Here is a 15,270-nt window from a genome sequence, read left to right as displayed (position 1 = left end):
TGGGAATTTAGTTTTTTTGCAAATCCTGTGTCCTGCAAAATTTTTGTGGCCAACTGCACACACCCGCATACACGGGTGCGTACACATCTAAAACAAGCTCAAGCGTGTAGTACTTTGCAGACAACCTTCAATGACAATAAAGGCAGTACTGTGCAGTGAGAGCTTTTGCACACTATGGGGATGCTCAACTCTTGTGTATCCTGACGTGTTCCCTGCATGACTCTCACATTTCCTGGATTCCAGCTTCCTCGCATAGCACATGCGGCTGAGGGAGTCAGTGTTGTTAGCTATGCAGTACGGCGAGAGATGGAGCAAGCGTTCCGATGCTAGTATCCCGTGAATGGCATGGATACTAGGGTGCAAGAGACAATTGCTTCCTCCCTTTGGCTTGAGAATGGTGTTGTGCGCGGACCAACAACGTGCTTGTGGGTGTGCTTCACGGGACTGACCTGCCGAGGGTCTCCCTATCACTCGAATGCACTTCTGTTTATGAGACTGCACCTGTGAATGACTTAGGCGCCGGTATCCATGCATGGTGAATCAAACCTCAATTCTAGCAGTGTGTTCCATGCCTTGTATTTCTGTGAATGGTAATCTTGTATAAAGTTTGCAATAAATGCACTTAATGTGTTTGCACAACTGTCTCTGCTGTTATTCCATTGTTGCGAAGAGCAACTCAGAACCCACATGTACTGAAATGAAAATCAAACTGTGGGGCTAAAATTAAAAATTAAGTGGTGGGGTTTTAGCTGTCAGAAGCAATATATTATTACCATATTTACTAGAATTTAGGCTGGCCCCAATTTTAAGCCGACCCCCGAATATACGAAGCCAGAAAAAATTTTAAAAAGACTTAGCCCGAATGTAGGTCGAACAAACAAGTGAGAGCAGCGTTCACAAAATGAAAACAGCATTTATTTAATATGAACTTGCCAAGCTCACTCTACGTTATCATTGCTGCTAGCCTCGTCGCTATAGCCCAGACCACACGCATGCTTGCGGACACACACAAGCTTGCATGCTTCCGCACGCCTATGCATGCGCAGACAGTGCGGCACGGCTCCCACGCATTGAAATGCGGCGCGATCTCGGTGAACAGCTCCTCTCTGTTACTGCGCGCTTATTTTCTTTATCGCTGTCATCTCTTCATTGCGGAACATGCAAAAAGCATCCCCACTGCCCTCTCCAATGACAGACATTTTTCTCATCGATGCCTGGCTTGAAATTTTGACGCCTCTGCGGCTAGCACAACTTTTCGTGTGAAAGCGGCACTATAGTGGCATCGACTGTTTGTTGCCATTACGATAATGCCATGTTATGGGCCACGTCGCACGCCGATACGACACAGGTAAAAATAGCGACGTCGCTCGTGTACTTGTCTTAAGTTGGCTACTGGCGTGGCTAGTAGCGGATGTGATACTGACTTTTCTAGATGGCGCTAGCTATGCACCACATTTATCCTTTTTAATTACAACCTGGCGTGTTTTTATAATCCTCGAATCTAAGCCGGCCCTAGAGTTTGGCATATGATTATTTGAAAAAAAAAAAACTATCGGCGTAGATTTGAATAAATACAGTATAAGGCACGCCATCATGGCGGGGGACTTTGGATTATTCCTTACAACCTGGAATGCATCATTGTACACCTAAATCAAAGCAAAGGAGTGTTTTTTGCCTGTTGATCCCGTCGAAATGTGATCGCTGCGGCCGGGAATTGAGCCCATGACCTCATGCTTGGCAGTACAACGCCAAAGCCACTAAGCAACCATGGAGTGAGCAGCTTACCAACCACAGTTCTGTTAAAAAAGATATTTTAATTAGCTCTCACCAGGCGAGATGCAGTTTGAGTCAAACCTCTCCTCAGTAGGCAGGACCTCTCCCTTATCACGTGCCTCCTTCTCCAGTGCCTGGGCCTCCTTTGCAGACCTGACAACAAACAGAAGTGTGGGATATTAAAAAACACACAATGCCGACAGTACAACAGCAGCCTGGTGCGCTAGGCCTCGTAAAACTTCTGTATCATAAAACTTACAGGAAATTTTTTTTTTTACACTCTGCAAGGAAGTAAGCTACAGCTAAATGTAACGTGTTGGAGCGATTTTTGTTGCAGAAGTTTTAAGCTGGGCTGGTTGGCTCATGTTCAACTTGACAAACAGAGCAGACAGCAGAGCAAGTTGTCCAGTTCATATCACTTGTCTTGCTGTCTGCACAGTACACCATGTTGATCATTGTTGCCCTTTAGGTTTAGCAGCCAAGCAAGCTTCAGAAGCAGAGAAATTATTCTATTGTGGAGGTAGGGCCTACTCTAACCGTTTACTGTGGCAATATTCTAGATAAAATGAATGTGGAAAATTTCTCAAAATTGTAACAAACCAATAGGCAGCACACAATTTCTTTGATGCCACTATGCATTGGTTCTGCACAGCTTTGTCTAGGTCCAAAGCACCAAGCATACGAAGAGAGAGAGAGGATGAGCTAACATAGACGTGTCATAGTGCCATTGCGATAACTAGTAATACATCAACAAAGTTTTTTCTTATAATGATTGTATGTGAAAGTGACCTGACACTTTAATGAAAGAAGAAGCAACAATTGTTACTTTTACTGTAATCTAACTGAATAATTTCAGACTGCGTTACAAGTGGCACTACGTGTGGCACTAAAGCGGTTCAATGCATAAAAATATGCTTGGTGCAAGACGCAAGGAGAAAAAAGAAACAGATGTCAATGCCTATGCAGTCCTTTCATGCTGAAGTTTACAAGCTGTCAGGCAGGAACAAATTCAACAAATTGTTATGTCTGTACATAGGCGACTATGAAGAGCCTGGTGACAAAGTCACAGCCCAGCTTCATCTAGAGAAGTTTAAGATCCCCACGTGCTATCTCCAACTAGAAGAAGAGAACAATTTCGAGCAATACTATTTCAAGACATGTGGCAGACTAGCTGAAAATGCACCCCATGCACATGCAAACCAAAACGAAGTGTACGTATTTACTTGAATCTCCGGCCTCGCTGCTGATTCATCTTGGCCCTGGGGGCAACGCCGTCAACAGCCATGAAGAATGTCTTCTTGGGCTTGATCATCCGAAACAGAAACTGAAAACATGGAAAACTGGCCTCAGACAAACAGGCCAATAACTCAGTTCTCTGTCCCCATTACAATCAACGAAATACATGACATCCATATAACATAACCCTGTACTCACATCTATGTAATTAAAGATGTCCAAGAAGATTTTTTCTTCTGTAATGCGAAAGTGTGGGTCCTCATCGTTAGGGTGCGAGCAGACGTGGATAATTCCATTCATGTCAAGGTACAAGTTGTCGAACTCTGGAATCTGGGAACACAAATTAAAGCACAATGAAATGGCAGGTCAGTCTGATAACACACAGCTTGTCTTAAGATACATTAAATATTTGAAACTGGATATTGCAACTTATGTTTTAGTTTAGCTGGCTTAGTGGAACAGTGGAATCGAAATGTGCATGCGCAGAATGCTAAACGACCCATAGTGTTTAGCGCGTGTGTGCTGTTTCTCAGATCTAGTGTTACTGTCTTTCCTAATTTATATAATTTATGTAAAAGCATGGTGGCAGTCCTGGCTGCCCGCTTCGAACTAAATTTGGTGCTGCTTTTGTATAGAGTTCACTTCATTCGTAGCAAATGAATGCGTAAACAGCTTTCGCATAGCCCCAGGCCGATTTGATGGCAGCCTATTATGAGAAACCTTGTGGATTTTTTTAGATCATCTGTAGTTTCGAATGAGTCGAGGCTTAACGAGGAACTTTCCGGATGGCTGCGCCACCTATTAGCAAGGTCGAGAAGTAGGCACAACGGCATGTGGCCTCTGAGAGTGGGAGATCTCAGAGGCCTTAGACGACAGGCTTGTACCGATTTTCCTATGGATCGGCAGAATGGAGAGTACAAATACAGTGTGCTCCCAACTGTCACCGTGCTGCCTCTTGCACTTTTCAGACAACATGCAATGCTTGGTGAATAGGTAAATCACTTATGTGCACCTTGTATGCGAAATTTAAAGCATAGTTGAACAGTGTCCCACACAAAAAGTACGCTATTACGCTATACTAAAACTCGCTTCCTGCAAAGTTCATTTGCGGAATGGTAACAATATTTCCCTTAATCCCGCTATTATGCTAATTTTAAACTAAAACTGTGTATTGCCTGGCTATGGTCACATGACTAATGCTGGCATATTTGTGTTTGGAGAAAGCCAGAGGAAAGTTTGCTGTCGCTTGATGGTGTTCACGTTGATATCACAGTGTGGGCAGCAAGATGGAAGATAGCATCATTATCTCTATGCTGAAACTTCATAATGATAAAAAGGAATATGAAAGAAACCAGGACACAAAGAAATGATGACAACACAACTGCTTACAAACTAGTTTTTGGTATTGAAAGAAATACAGAGTATATACCTACTAAATGGCTAAAGTAGTGATGTACCCTATAGCGTATGCATGCATTAGTTGTCTTGCTCTTCCATAATATACGAAATGTGTGCTTTCTTTGTGTTGATGTAGCAGCAGCAGCAGCAAAAGCTAGCCAACTGTTTTCAAATGTCTTGATAGCAGAGCCAGGTTTCACTACTATATACCATAGCAGGCAGGCTGTCAGCACACTGCTGTCCTTTACACTACTCCAAAGGCCGCTTATGCCTGCCATGCGGCACCAAACTACTAATTGCGGTCGAAGATGCAACATTGCTGGAGCCAACGCCTTGACAAGGCGACTTATCTTCATCATCGCAGCTGCCCTGATGAAGATAAGTTGCCTAGTCATAACACTGGCTCCAGCGACATTCCTTGTTCAACCACCATTAACTTCAAGCTCCTGTCTGGATTGAATTACTAACGCAAATTTTCAGTGGGAATAATGCTAAGGTAAACCCATAAGTACTTTCATTTCATAGATGTGTCAGACAGCATGGATTGTATAACCTTGCAGTGCATTTGGCAATTGAACTAAGAATGCAAAAGCGGCCTTCTGTTAAACATTCTGCGGCTTGTGTTAATGCCGGTACCATGACTGCCAAAGCGAGAGGGCCTGCCCATGTCATTTCATGCCTGGAGCATCAAACATGCTACCCTCAAACAACAGGCAGCACAACCCTTCGAGTTAGATGGATGAGTGCCGGCAAAACACTGTGTGAGGTCACAAGACTGGTGAACGTTCATCTGGTACCACCCGATATCACAAACCGGTCAGATGGCACTGTGCCCCAAAGTTTATTACGCATCATTAGGCCACATGCTGCACACACAAACATACTACAGTTGAACCCAGACATATCGAATCTGAAGGGTTCCACAAAAAAAAAAAAAAAGAATATATACATATACATATATATATATATATGATATATATATATATATTAAGGAATTAAGGAGTGCGCAATAGAAGTCGGTGGTAACGCCGTTAGACAGGAAACCAGTAAGCTATCGCAGGAGACGAAAGATCTGATCAAGAAACGCCAATGTATGAAAGCCTCTAATCCTACAGCTAGAATAGAACTGGCAGAACTTTCTAAGTTAATCAACAAGCGTAAGACAGCGGACATCAGGAACTATAATATGGATAGAATTGAACAGGCTCTCAGGAACGGAGGAAGCCTAAAAACAGTGAAGAAGAAACTAGGAATAGGCAAGAATCAGATGTGTGCGTTAAGAGACAAAGCCGGCAATATCGTTACTAATATGGACGAGATAGTTCAAGTGGCTGAGGAGTTCTATAGAGATTTATACAGTACCAGTGGCACCCACGACGATAGTGGAAGAGAGAATAGCCTAGAGGAATTCGAAATCCCACAGGTAACGCCAGAAGAAGTAAAGAAAGCCTTAGGAGCTATGCAAAGGGGGAAGGCAGCTGGGGAGGATCAGGTAACAGCAGATTTGTTGAAGGATGGTGGTCAGATTGTTCTAGAGAAACTGGCCACCCTGTATACGCAATGCCTCATAACCTCGAGCGTACCGGAATCTTGGAAGAACGCTAACATAATCCTAATCCATAAGAAAGGGGACGCCAAAGACTTGAAAAATTATAGACCGAACAGCTTACTGTCCGTTGCCTACAAAGTATTTACTAAGGTAATCGCAAATAGAATCAGGAACACCTTAGACTTCTGTCAACCAAAGGACCAGGCAGGATTCCGTAAAGGCTACTCAACAATAGACCATATTCACACTATCAATCAAGTGATAGAGAAATGTGCAGAATATAACCAACCCTTATATATAGCTTTCATTGATTACGAGAAAGCGTTTGATTCAGTCGAAACCTCAGCAGTCATGGAGGCATTACAGAATCAGGGTGTAGATGAGCCATATGTAAAAATACTGGAAGATATCTATAGCGGCTCCACAGCCACCGTAGTCCTCCACAAAGAAAGCAACAAAATCCCTATAAAGAAAGGCGTCAGACAGGGAGATACGATATCTCCAATGCTATTCACAGCATGTTTACAGGAGGTATTCAGAGGCCTGGAGTGGGAAGAATTGGGGATAAAAGTTGATGGAGAATACCTTAGCAACTTGCGATTCGCTGATGATATTGCCTTGCTTAGTAACTCAGGAGACCAATTGCAATGCATGCTCACTGACCTGGAGAGGCAAAGCAGAAGGGTGGGTCTGAAAATTAATCTGCAGAAAACTAAAGTACTGTTTAACAGTCTCGGAAGAGAACAGCAGTTTACGATAGGTAGCGAAACACTGGAAGTGGTAAGGGAATACATCTACTTAGGGCAGGTAGTGACCACGGATCCGGATCATGAGACTGAAATAACCAGAGGAATAAGAATGGGTTGGGGTGCGTTTGGCAGGCATTCTCAAATCATGAACAGTAGGTTGCCACTATCCCTCAAAAGGAAAGTGTACAACAGCTGTGTGTTACCAGTACTCACATATGGGGCAGAAACCTGGAGGCTTACGAAAAGGGTTCTGCTGAAATTGAGAACGACGCAACGAGCTATGGAAAGAAGAATGATGGGTGTAACGTTAAGGGATAAGAAAAGAGCAGATTGGGTGAGGCAACAAACGCGGGTAAACGACATCTTAGTTGAAATCAAGAAAAAGAAATGGGCATGGGCCGGACATGTAATGAGGAGGGAAGATAACCGATGGTCACTAAGAGCTACGGACTGGATTCCAAGAGAAGGGAAGCGTAGCAGGGGGCGGCAGAGAGTTAGGTGGGCAGATGACATTAAGACGTTTGCAGGGACAACATGGCCACAATTAGTACATGACCGGGGTAGTTGGAGAAGTATGGGAGAGGCCTTTGCCCTGCAGTGGGCGTAACTAGGCTGATGATGATGATGATATATATATATATATATATATATATATATATATATGTATGTATGTATATATATAATTTGACATATGATATGAAAATATTTTATGCAAAACATTTCAAAAGGATTTTACTGCTGTTTATTATACACAATAATTCATTATATGTGGGCTTAGTACACCCGGGTTCGACTGTATGACCTTGCATTTACTGCATCGTGAATAAGGAACCCATAAGGGTTCTACAATGTTCATGAACTTTCGACTTTGTATTCTTTTTTTCCTCCTTTAAGAGAACATTTTAAGGGCACAAGTCATTATGGTAGCGCAGACTGCCAGCAAAATGAGCATAAGATTTGCCAACACCAGTCTAGTGATCTGTCAGTCAAAGTTGACATACCGAATGAGGGTATGTTCGTAGCACATGCCCACAATGGTGGATTAGTCAAGCATCGGATACGTAATATAAATGGACAAAGTTGTCGCATACAGATACAGTTTTAGGGTCAATGTAATTTTTTGAATGGGTTCGTGTGATTCTGCCGGCTGTCGTTATGTAATCACAGCCAGTCAAGGAGCACGAACCATGCAGTGAATGCAAAGACGGGACTCAGAACTGCCGACCAATTTTCTTTCAAGCAAATTCAAACTCAAGCTAGACCGCAACTGTCTCGTGTACATCGTTTTTGTAAGCGACATGACGCTTATGCGAGGCTCGAACAAACAACGAACAAACGACACTTGTCAGAAACAGGTTGCACTGTTCCCTCGTCGTCGTGTCGTCTTTTCACCGTGTGTTTGTCCCTTCTAGCGCTATCATCAGTTTTAAAGAAAGGTTGCACTGTATTCAAAAACAATGTGAGTAATGAAGAAACTTAACAGAGGTTTTCTTTTTGTACTCGCAAGGGAAACATCGCGTCCTGTAACTGATCCCCTACTTCTGTTGTCAGGCCAAGTTTTAAATAACGTTAAGACCACGGCGAAACAAGGTAAATGACCCTAGCAAACACGCGTCACTTTTGTTCGTCGGCACACAGAAACTGAAACATGAAGACACTTCCCCCCTTCAACGTTGAGTGGCACTCAAACTCATCGACGGCGCTCATAATTAGGTGCTTCGGATGTGGCGCTCGAACCGAGACGGAAATCGATTCAATACAGAACTTAGCACGGTTGAGCAAACTGTCGATTTTAAGCGAAGTCGCAAGAGCTATGCGCGTGATACGCAAGCGAGACCGCGCTTATCATCCGCACACTATGTTTCACTCCATTCCCGACAGCGTCTGAGACGTGCTATGAAACGAGGAGTAGCTAGAACGATGTAGACGGTAACACGATCTATGAACTGCGTATTGTGACGGTTGGGCTACCTGTCGCGACGTCAAACCTACCTGATATTCCTTGACAGCAGAACTCAGACAGGGGTAACGTTCGCTTATCCATCGGTAGAACTTCGGCACTCCCATTCTTATGCGCGGTTCGTTTACCTAGAAATTTATTTAGTCATAGAGCCAATAAATTGCTTGGGTCAGAATTTACAATAGCGCGGATGCAGAGACAGCAGAGATCGAGAAAATGCTTAGTTGCTGCGTTCCTTCACCTCATACACTACTACATACTATATAATAAACAATAAAATTTAAAATATGTAAAACAAAAATAATAATAAATTTTGGTAAAAAGCGCTATTGCTGAATAGTGAACTTTAAAAACTAATATTCTTTTCTGCGTACTAGTCATCGTAGCAGCTTGCCCGCCAGGCGAAAAGAAGCTGTATGCTTACGTGTTCCTTGTGGCTGTTTCTGAACCCGTGTTGAAACTGTTTAAACTACCTTCCTGCTTGTGGTACTCCCACTACAAACGTACGTACAGTCATGATTGACATACCGTTCCTGACGCCACTGTTGGACCGGATTCCTACATACATGGTATGTTATATGGGCTACGGCTCTCTGCTTACGAGCCGGCTGGTTGCTGTGTTGCATGTTGGCTCGCTGACTGTGAGATTGTTTTATCCCGTTTCGCAGGATTTCGAGGGACAGAAGGTAGCGGAGAAAATATTTCAAGTGGTCATAGTTGCCTTTGCGGTAAGTGGATTCGCACTGTGGCTTCCTTCTCGCGCATTGTAACTTCAGTGTAAACGGAAACCGCGAACAAGCCGAATGTGTAACGTGTTCGTTTTCGTTTCGTTTGCAGTAGAGGCGGAGCAAGTGACTGTATAAAAAAATAAAGGTCGCATTGTTTTCTTAAAATTTTGTTTTGTTCGCGTAGTTGGCTATGTTGCGATGCCTTTTTGCGCTGGTTTCATTTTTGGGCGCATGGTAGAAAAGGAAAAAAGCTCGTGTCAGTGCAAGTGATGGAAGTCTAAAGCACTACAGAGGTAATAGAACAAACCTCACCATGCTAATGAAACACTCATGGCATGTATTATATGCAGACTAAACTGTCAGTGATAAGTCTGAGCACCACGTCACATTCTTTCCTTTCGCTTTTTGATGCGCGTGTTGGTCTGCTTGCACACAGTTTTTTTTTTTTATTTTCTGTGTTGACACTGACACCCTCTAAAGCCTTTTATTTTTCTTACAGGCGGCTGGACTTGTCTGGGGATACATTGTGCAGCAGTTCTCCTACACTGTCATCAGCCTCGGAATTGGTTTTGTCATTTCTTGCCTGGTAAGCAATCCGCCCGTGTGTCAGCGTGGATGTCATCTCCCAGACAACATGTTTAATTGGCAGCCTGTGCAGTGGCGATGCAGTGCACAGTTGGGTGCAATACTGATTTAACGTAAAACACTGCCCTGCGTTGCAAAAGAAATAATTCTTCGGACAGTATGACATAAGGCACAAACAATATTTGTTTGAAAACATAATGTTGGGTCTCACTCACACCTTCTTTACTGGAACTATCCCAGTCGCTGTGGCAAGAAAAAGAGGGTGCATGTCTCCTTACAGGTGACGGTTAATTTTATGTTTTGAAAATTTGTTTTTACATTGTCTTCAGCATGACTAAAAAACAGACAGAAGCAGCTTGGGCAAAAATTCTTGCAGTTTTTTTCAGTGGGTCTCATTGCATTCATGTATGTGAACTCTGTACCAAATTCTACAGTTGCTGAGTTAGAACATTTAACAGTCGGACCTCTATTTAATGAAACCCAACTTGGTTAAATTTTTTATTTACTGTAGCTCATTTGATTCTACAACTCATGTTCACAGAGCCTTATGCATTGAAAACTTTGGAGCAACTAAGTGAACTCAATGTCTTGCTCAATTTAATAAAGTCTTGGGGAGGAAGATGGGAGAAAGTACGGATAAACACTAAGTTTAAGGTTTGGTGATGCATGCTGTTGACCTGTATATAAAGTTCGGCGCTCCTATAAAAACAATACATGCGAAATGGGCTTGGTGCCTAAAAGAGAGAGTAGTGCCCACATAGGTTAAAATTCCATCATTTTTACCCTCTTGAATTCATATGCTACTCACATGAGTGTTTTAAGTATTCTCAATTCAATAAAGTTCTAGATGAAACGAAATATGTATCGAGTCCCATCATCTTTGTTAAACTCTATGCAGGAATAAAATAATTGTCATCTTCAGTTACCTCAACACAGGAATAAAATCATCTATTTCGTGTGTTCTGTGCTTTAAAGGGACACCAAAGGCAAATACTGAGTCGACGTGGACTGTCTAAATACCATTCCAGAAACCTCACAATGCTTGTTTTGGCCAAGAAAAGACTTAGTTTACGAGAAAATTGCATCTGAAGGGTCTGCATACCTTTTTTCTAAATTAAAATCTTCCGCTACCCACCCGGGGGGAGTCGTAACATTGAATACGCCATCACTACCCTTTGAAGCCGGCGGTGAGTAAAACGGCACCCGACAGACGGCAGTACCGAGTCAAGACAGAGTGGTGGATTCACAGCTGCAGCTGCTTTTTGGTTAAGTGGCACAGACCGTTAAAGAATCTCGTGACATCACATGGAAGTTGAATTCAATACTACTTGCAGTTTGTGCGAGTTTCACAAGCCAGCAAAACCAGCGCAGCACTACACGATCAGAAAAATATTGAAACGCAAACGCATGGGTGGCGCAGAGTTGAGCGAAAACGAAACATTTTCACCGCCCGCGTCGTTGTCTAGGGTATAATTTCAATTTGTTACTTTTTCTAAATATTAAATAGAACTGGACAAGTAGCACTTTATGTCGTCTTATAAAACAACGCAGTGATGTTTTTTGCAACGAGTAGTTGAGTACTAGTGACAGAATTTAACTGAGGAGAGCTTTCGTCATTGGGCAAGTACTTTAATGTCCCGGGGAAGTCTCTAATCATGTCTTGCATTTACCTTAATTTTTCAATTATTAAGGCTCTGTTCATGATAATATTGATGCCTTAGACATTCTCGAGCACTAATCTATCACTTTAGCTTGACGACTTAGTATTTGCCTTTAGTGTCCCTTTAAGGACATCCAGACGTTTCAGAAATTTGTGCCATGTAATTCATTACTGTCAAAAGCAATGCAAGATGTGAACTCACTACATACCCACATACTGGTGCTGCCAGCAATCACATAGGCATCAGTATGCCACTGCTTCTTTTTCCAGCACACTTGGAAGATGTGTCATTTCATGTTGCGTTTCCTTCGTAGCTTCATGCTACACTTTGGTGGATGACATTTTGCTTTTGTGAACCTGATAGCCGCAACATGGCCTATTGATAGTGACCTACTGCACTCGTGAAAGATAGCTGACCTCCTTTTTGGGTAGCGGCAAAGTAGGTGCACTCATATTCTGGCTGTCTAGCCCCATGATCTATCCTGTTAGATTGTCACATGCTATCCACTATATCCAGTGTTTCATCATAACAGCACCACTTACGACGGGAACAAAGAGAACAGGGCGCATGACTTATGTTCTGTTTGCTCTTCCCTGTTGTAAGTGGTGCTATTGAAGTTGGATCATTACAAACTTGCGCAACTTGCCACTTTTAATTGCTGGCGACATCCAGACTGTGTATTCATTGCAAAGTCGATAGTTGTGCAAATTGGTTGACATTCGTTGTGATGAACGCAGCGCAATGATCACAATCATCAGTAAACACAGTCAACTGAGCTCATTCTTATCTGTATCTCTCATATCCTCTTAGTTTACATACACTAGTTTGCCACGAGACATTGTGGGTCGAATGCCATTTCGGGGCTACTGCATGCTTAGCAACAGGCTACATAGCAGTACAAATTTAGCCATGCTGCGTTTTCTCCTAATCACACCTGGGGTGTTTATTATTGCTACCAATTGCTCTCTGCAGTGGCTTAATGACACTGGTGTTCTGTTGCTGAACAAGAAGTTGTAGATTCAGTGCTCAGCCACCGCATCCTCATTCTGATGGGGATTGGAATGCAAAAATACTCATGTAACGTAGTTGGGCATTACATGGTAAAAAGCCACAGCTGGCAAAATTAACCTGGAACCCTCAATAATATTGCCTTTCATAACTGCTGTGTTGCTTCAGGATCTATTAATCTATTCCTTGTTATAAGCGGGAAGTGATTTGCTCCTTTCTTAGTCATTTTTGTAGTTGCCCTGTTGCTTGTCAAGGGTTATAGACTTGTCTGCATCGAACCGTTCCTAATTAAAAAAAATTAGATTAGTTGTAGTCTTTCATTTATAAATCCTATCGCAAGGGCGAACTTTGAAAAGATGTGTACTGAAGTCCAGATTCATACCCTCGGCTCTCAAGAGCGAATTAGATGCTATCTCCATCATGACCTTACTACAGTCGATCCTAGATATATCGAACGTGGATGTATCAATCGAACAGTTGAAAAATCCCCTTGGGAATCCCATGCAAAAGTATAGTGCTATTGTTCGCGTATATAGAACTCCCATGCACTGGCATATCGATGTATTGAACTCCGTGCTGAGCTGCACCCAGGCAAGTGTGCGAAGATCTCGCGATGTTCCCGCAATCTCACGCGCGCCGCCTCGCACTCTGAGATAGGGGCGTGTGGGTAAAAGGCACGTGACGAGGAGCACTTGGAGTGCGATTGGGTGTGAAAGGGACGCGGGAGGGAGAAACCACGCTGACTGCAGGCGCCTGTTTCCTGTGTTTTGGTTGGCTGACGCCGCTGGCGCAGCGAGACGAACGAGGCCAGTGCAGCTTGGGCTTGTAGTGTGGAGGCGCAGAGCGTTGCGTTTTTCGATTTGCTTTGTTCCTTTTATTTACGAGGCCAACGCGAAGGCTTGAGACTTGTGTGGTGCAGTGCATTTTTCTTTCCGCTTTTGGCACGTGTTCCGAAGCCATGGCCACGAAAAAATGCAAGAATTCGGATTTTTCAACAAAGGCGGACATCATTCGACGGATGGAGGCTGGCGAGAAAAGTCGTTGGTCGCCGCGGCGTTCCGAATTCCTCGCAACACCCTGAGTACGATCCTGAAGAGCAAAGCCGATGCTAAGCTTAAGAAGAAGGCAATGTACGCTTGGTTTTTGGAGACACGTGCCAAGAGCATACCTGTTGACGGCCCAATGCTCGTGGAGAAGGCCAAATGGTTCGCTGTGGCCTTCAGAGAAGAAAGCTTCACTGGTGGCACTGGTCGGCAGCAGCGATTTAAGTCGCTACAGCATCGTCGGAAAGACCCTTTCGGGTGAAAGCAACACGACTAGCTAGTCTAGCTAGCTAGTGCTAGTTGCCTTGCTTTCGCCCTCGCAAATATTCAACGCAGATGAGACGGCACTGTTTTGGCAAATTCTGCCAAACAAGACTCTGCATATGAAGGGCACTGCATGCCACGGTGGAAAGAACGGCAAAGTGCGCGTATCGATTTTGCTTGCTGCAAATATAGATGGGTCATGCAAACTACAGCCGTTTGTTATCGAAAAGAGCAGGTCGCCACGTTGCTTTAAGAACGCAACAGGCCTCCCTGTTCGATACGCGTCTAATAAGAAAAGCTTGGATGACACGCAATTTTTTTCATTGAGTGGCTACAGGCATGGGATGCCGAACTGGAGAAGTCTGGCCACAAAGTTTGTCTTCTTCTTGACAATAGTTCGGCCCATCATGCCGTCTGCCCATTAAAGCATATCACCCTCAAGTTTCTGCCGCCAAACACAATGGCAAAACTTCAGCCTCTCGACCAAGGCATTGTGAAAGTGTATAAGGTTCACATTCGAGTTTATGCTGGTTGTACTTGTTATTCTAGAGTGGTCTTCTCCCTGAAACCATGTATTTATTGCTCTTGCAGCTCACGCTACCTCCCTGGCCAGTGTACCGCAAGAATCCCATTCCATGGCAGAAGCCACGGGATGAAGCCGGGTCTTCTTCAAGCAAGTCCAGCAAGAAAAAGAAATGATCAACCACAAACGAGCCTTTAATAATCTTTATCGCTTCTCTCTCTTTTTTTCTTCATTAAGACTATTTCATATTTTGAGCGAATCTGGAGCTGTGGTGGGTGTACCTTTTCAATAAATTATCCACAGTCTGCCTTCAATTCAGGGCATGAATAAGAAGGCAGTGCTTGGCAGCTCGTGTTTCTTGTTCTCTATTGGAACTTGCTGATGCACAGTGCCTCATTGCATGCAGCTCAGTTGATATATAAACGGGCAGGAATACTTTCTTATATTTTTTTCCAAGTTTGAACATTTTTAGGTAAAAATCAGTACATAAGTATATTAAAAGGACATATGAAAAACATGTTCTGTCCTTGGCATATGTTGTAGCGTAGCCGGCCTCTTTCATTTTCCAGTGTCGTTATGCAAATGTTGACATTCCTTTGTCATCCTATGCATCCCAGTTTCTTCCCTATGCTTGTCCCTTCCCACGATGCTTTCATGAGTCAGATGGTTCGCTTGGCCAGTTGGTGCATGGTGATCGTGTGAGGGTTCCAGCAGGTACAGATGCAAGCACGATAAAACAGATGCACATGACATTGAATAAGCAACCATCACACTATTGTGATGCTTTCGTGAG

General features: G+C 43.4%; 2 protein-coding genes across 4 annotated transcripts in view; one reads left to right on the top strand and one right to left on the bottom strand.

Annotated features, from left to right (window-relative positions):
* Positions 1-8,915, bottom strand: part of pcm (5'-3' exoribonuclease pacman) — a 108,587-nt gene extending 99,672 nt beyond the window's left edge. For 2 of the 3 annotated variants that reach the window (XM_055076414.2, XM_055076417.2), the window contains exons 1-4: positions 8,698-8,915; positions 3,208-3,339; positions 2,997-3,097; positions 1,829-1,926 (exon numbers count right to left, since the gene is read on the bottom strand). In XM_055076414.2, the coding sequence (XP_054932389.1) occupies positions 1,829-1,926; positions 2,997-3,097; positions 3,208-3,339; positions 8,698-8,772 (406 nt within the window). In that variant the 5' untranslated portion in view covers positions 8,773-8,915. The remainder of the gene's footprint in view (positions 1-1,828; positions 1,927-2,996; positions 3,098-3,207; positions 3,340-8,697) is intronic. The other variant, XM_050188808.3, reaches the window with a different exon arrangement.
* Positions 8,916-9,040: 125 nt separating this feature from the next.
* Spase12 (Signal peptidase complex subunit Spase12) lies at positions 9,041-14,824 on the top strand. Its single transcript, XM_050188918.3, has 4 exons — positions 9,041-9,234; positions 9,334-9,393; positions 9,893-9,979; positions 14,546-14,824. The coding sequence occupies exons 1-4, from the start codon at positions 9,181-9,183 to the stop codon at positions 14,651-14,653; spliced, it is 309 nt and encodes a 102-aa protein (XP_050044875.1). The 5' UTR covers positions 9,041-9,180; the 3' UTR covers positions 14,654-14,824.
* Positions 14,825-15,270: the final 446 nt, after the last annotated feature.

Source organism: Dermacentor andersoni, chromosome 3 (assembly GCF_023375885.2).
Source record: "Dermacentor andersoni chromosome 3, qqDerAnde1_hic_scaffold, whole genome shotgun sequence".
Lineage (NCBI taxonomy): Eukaryota > Metazoa > Arthropoda > Arachnida > Ixodida > Ixodidae > Dermacentor > Dermacentor andersoni.
Note: the sequence above shows the minus strand (reverse complement) of the source record. Positions and strands in the feature narration are given on the sequence as shown.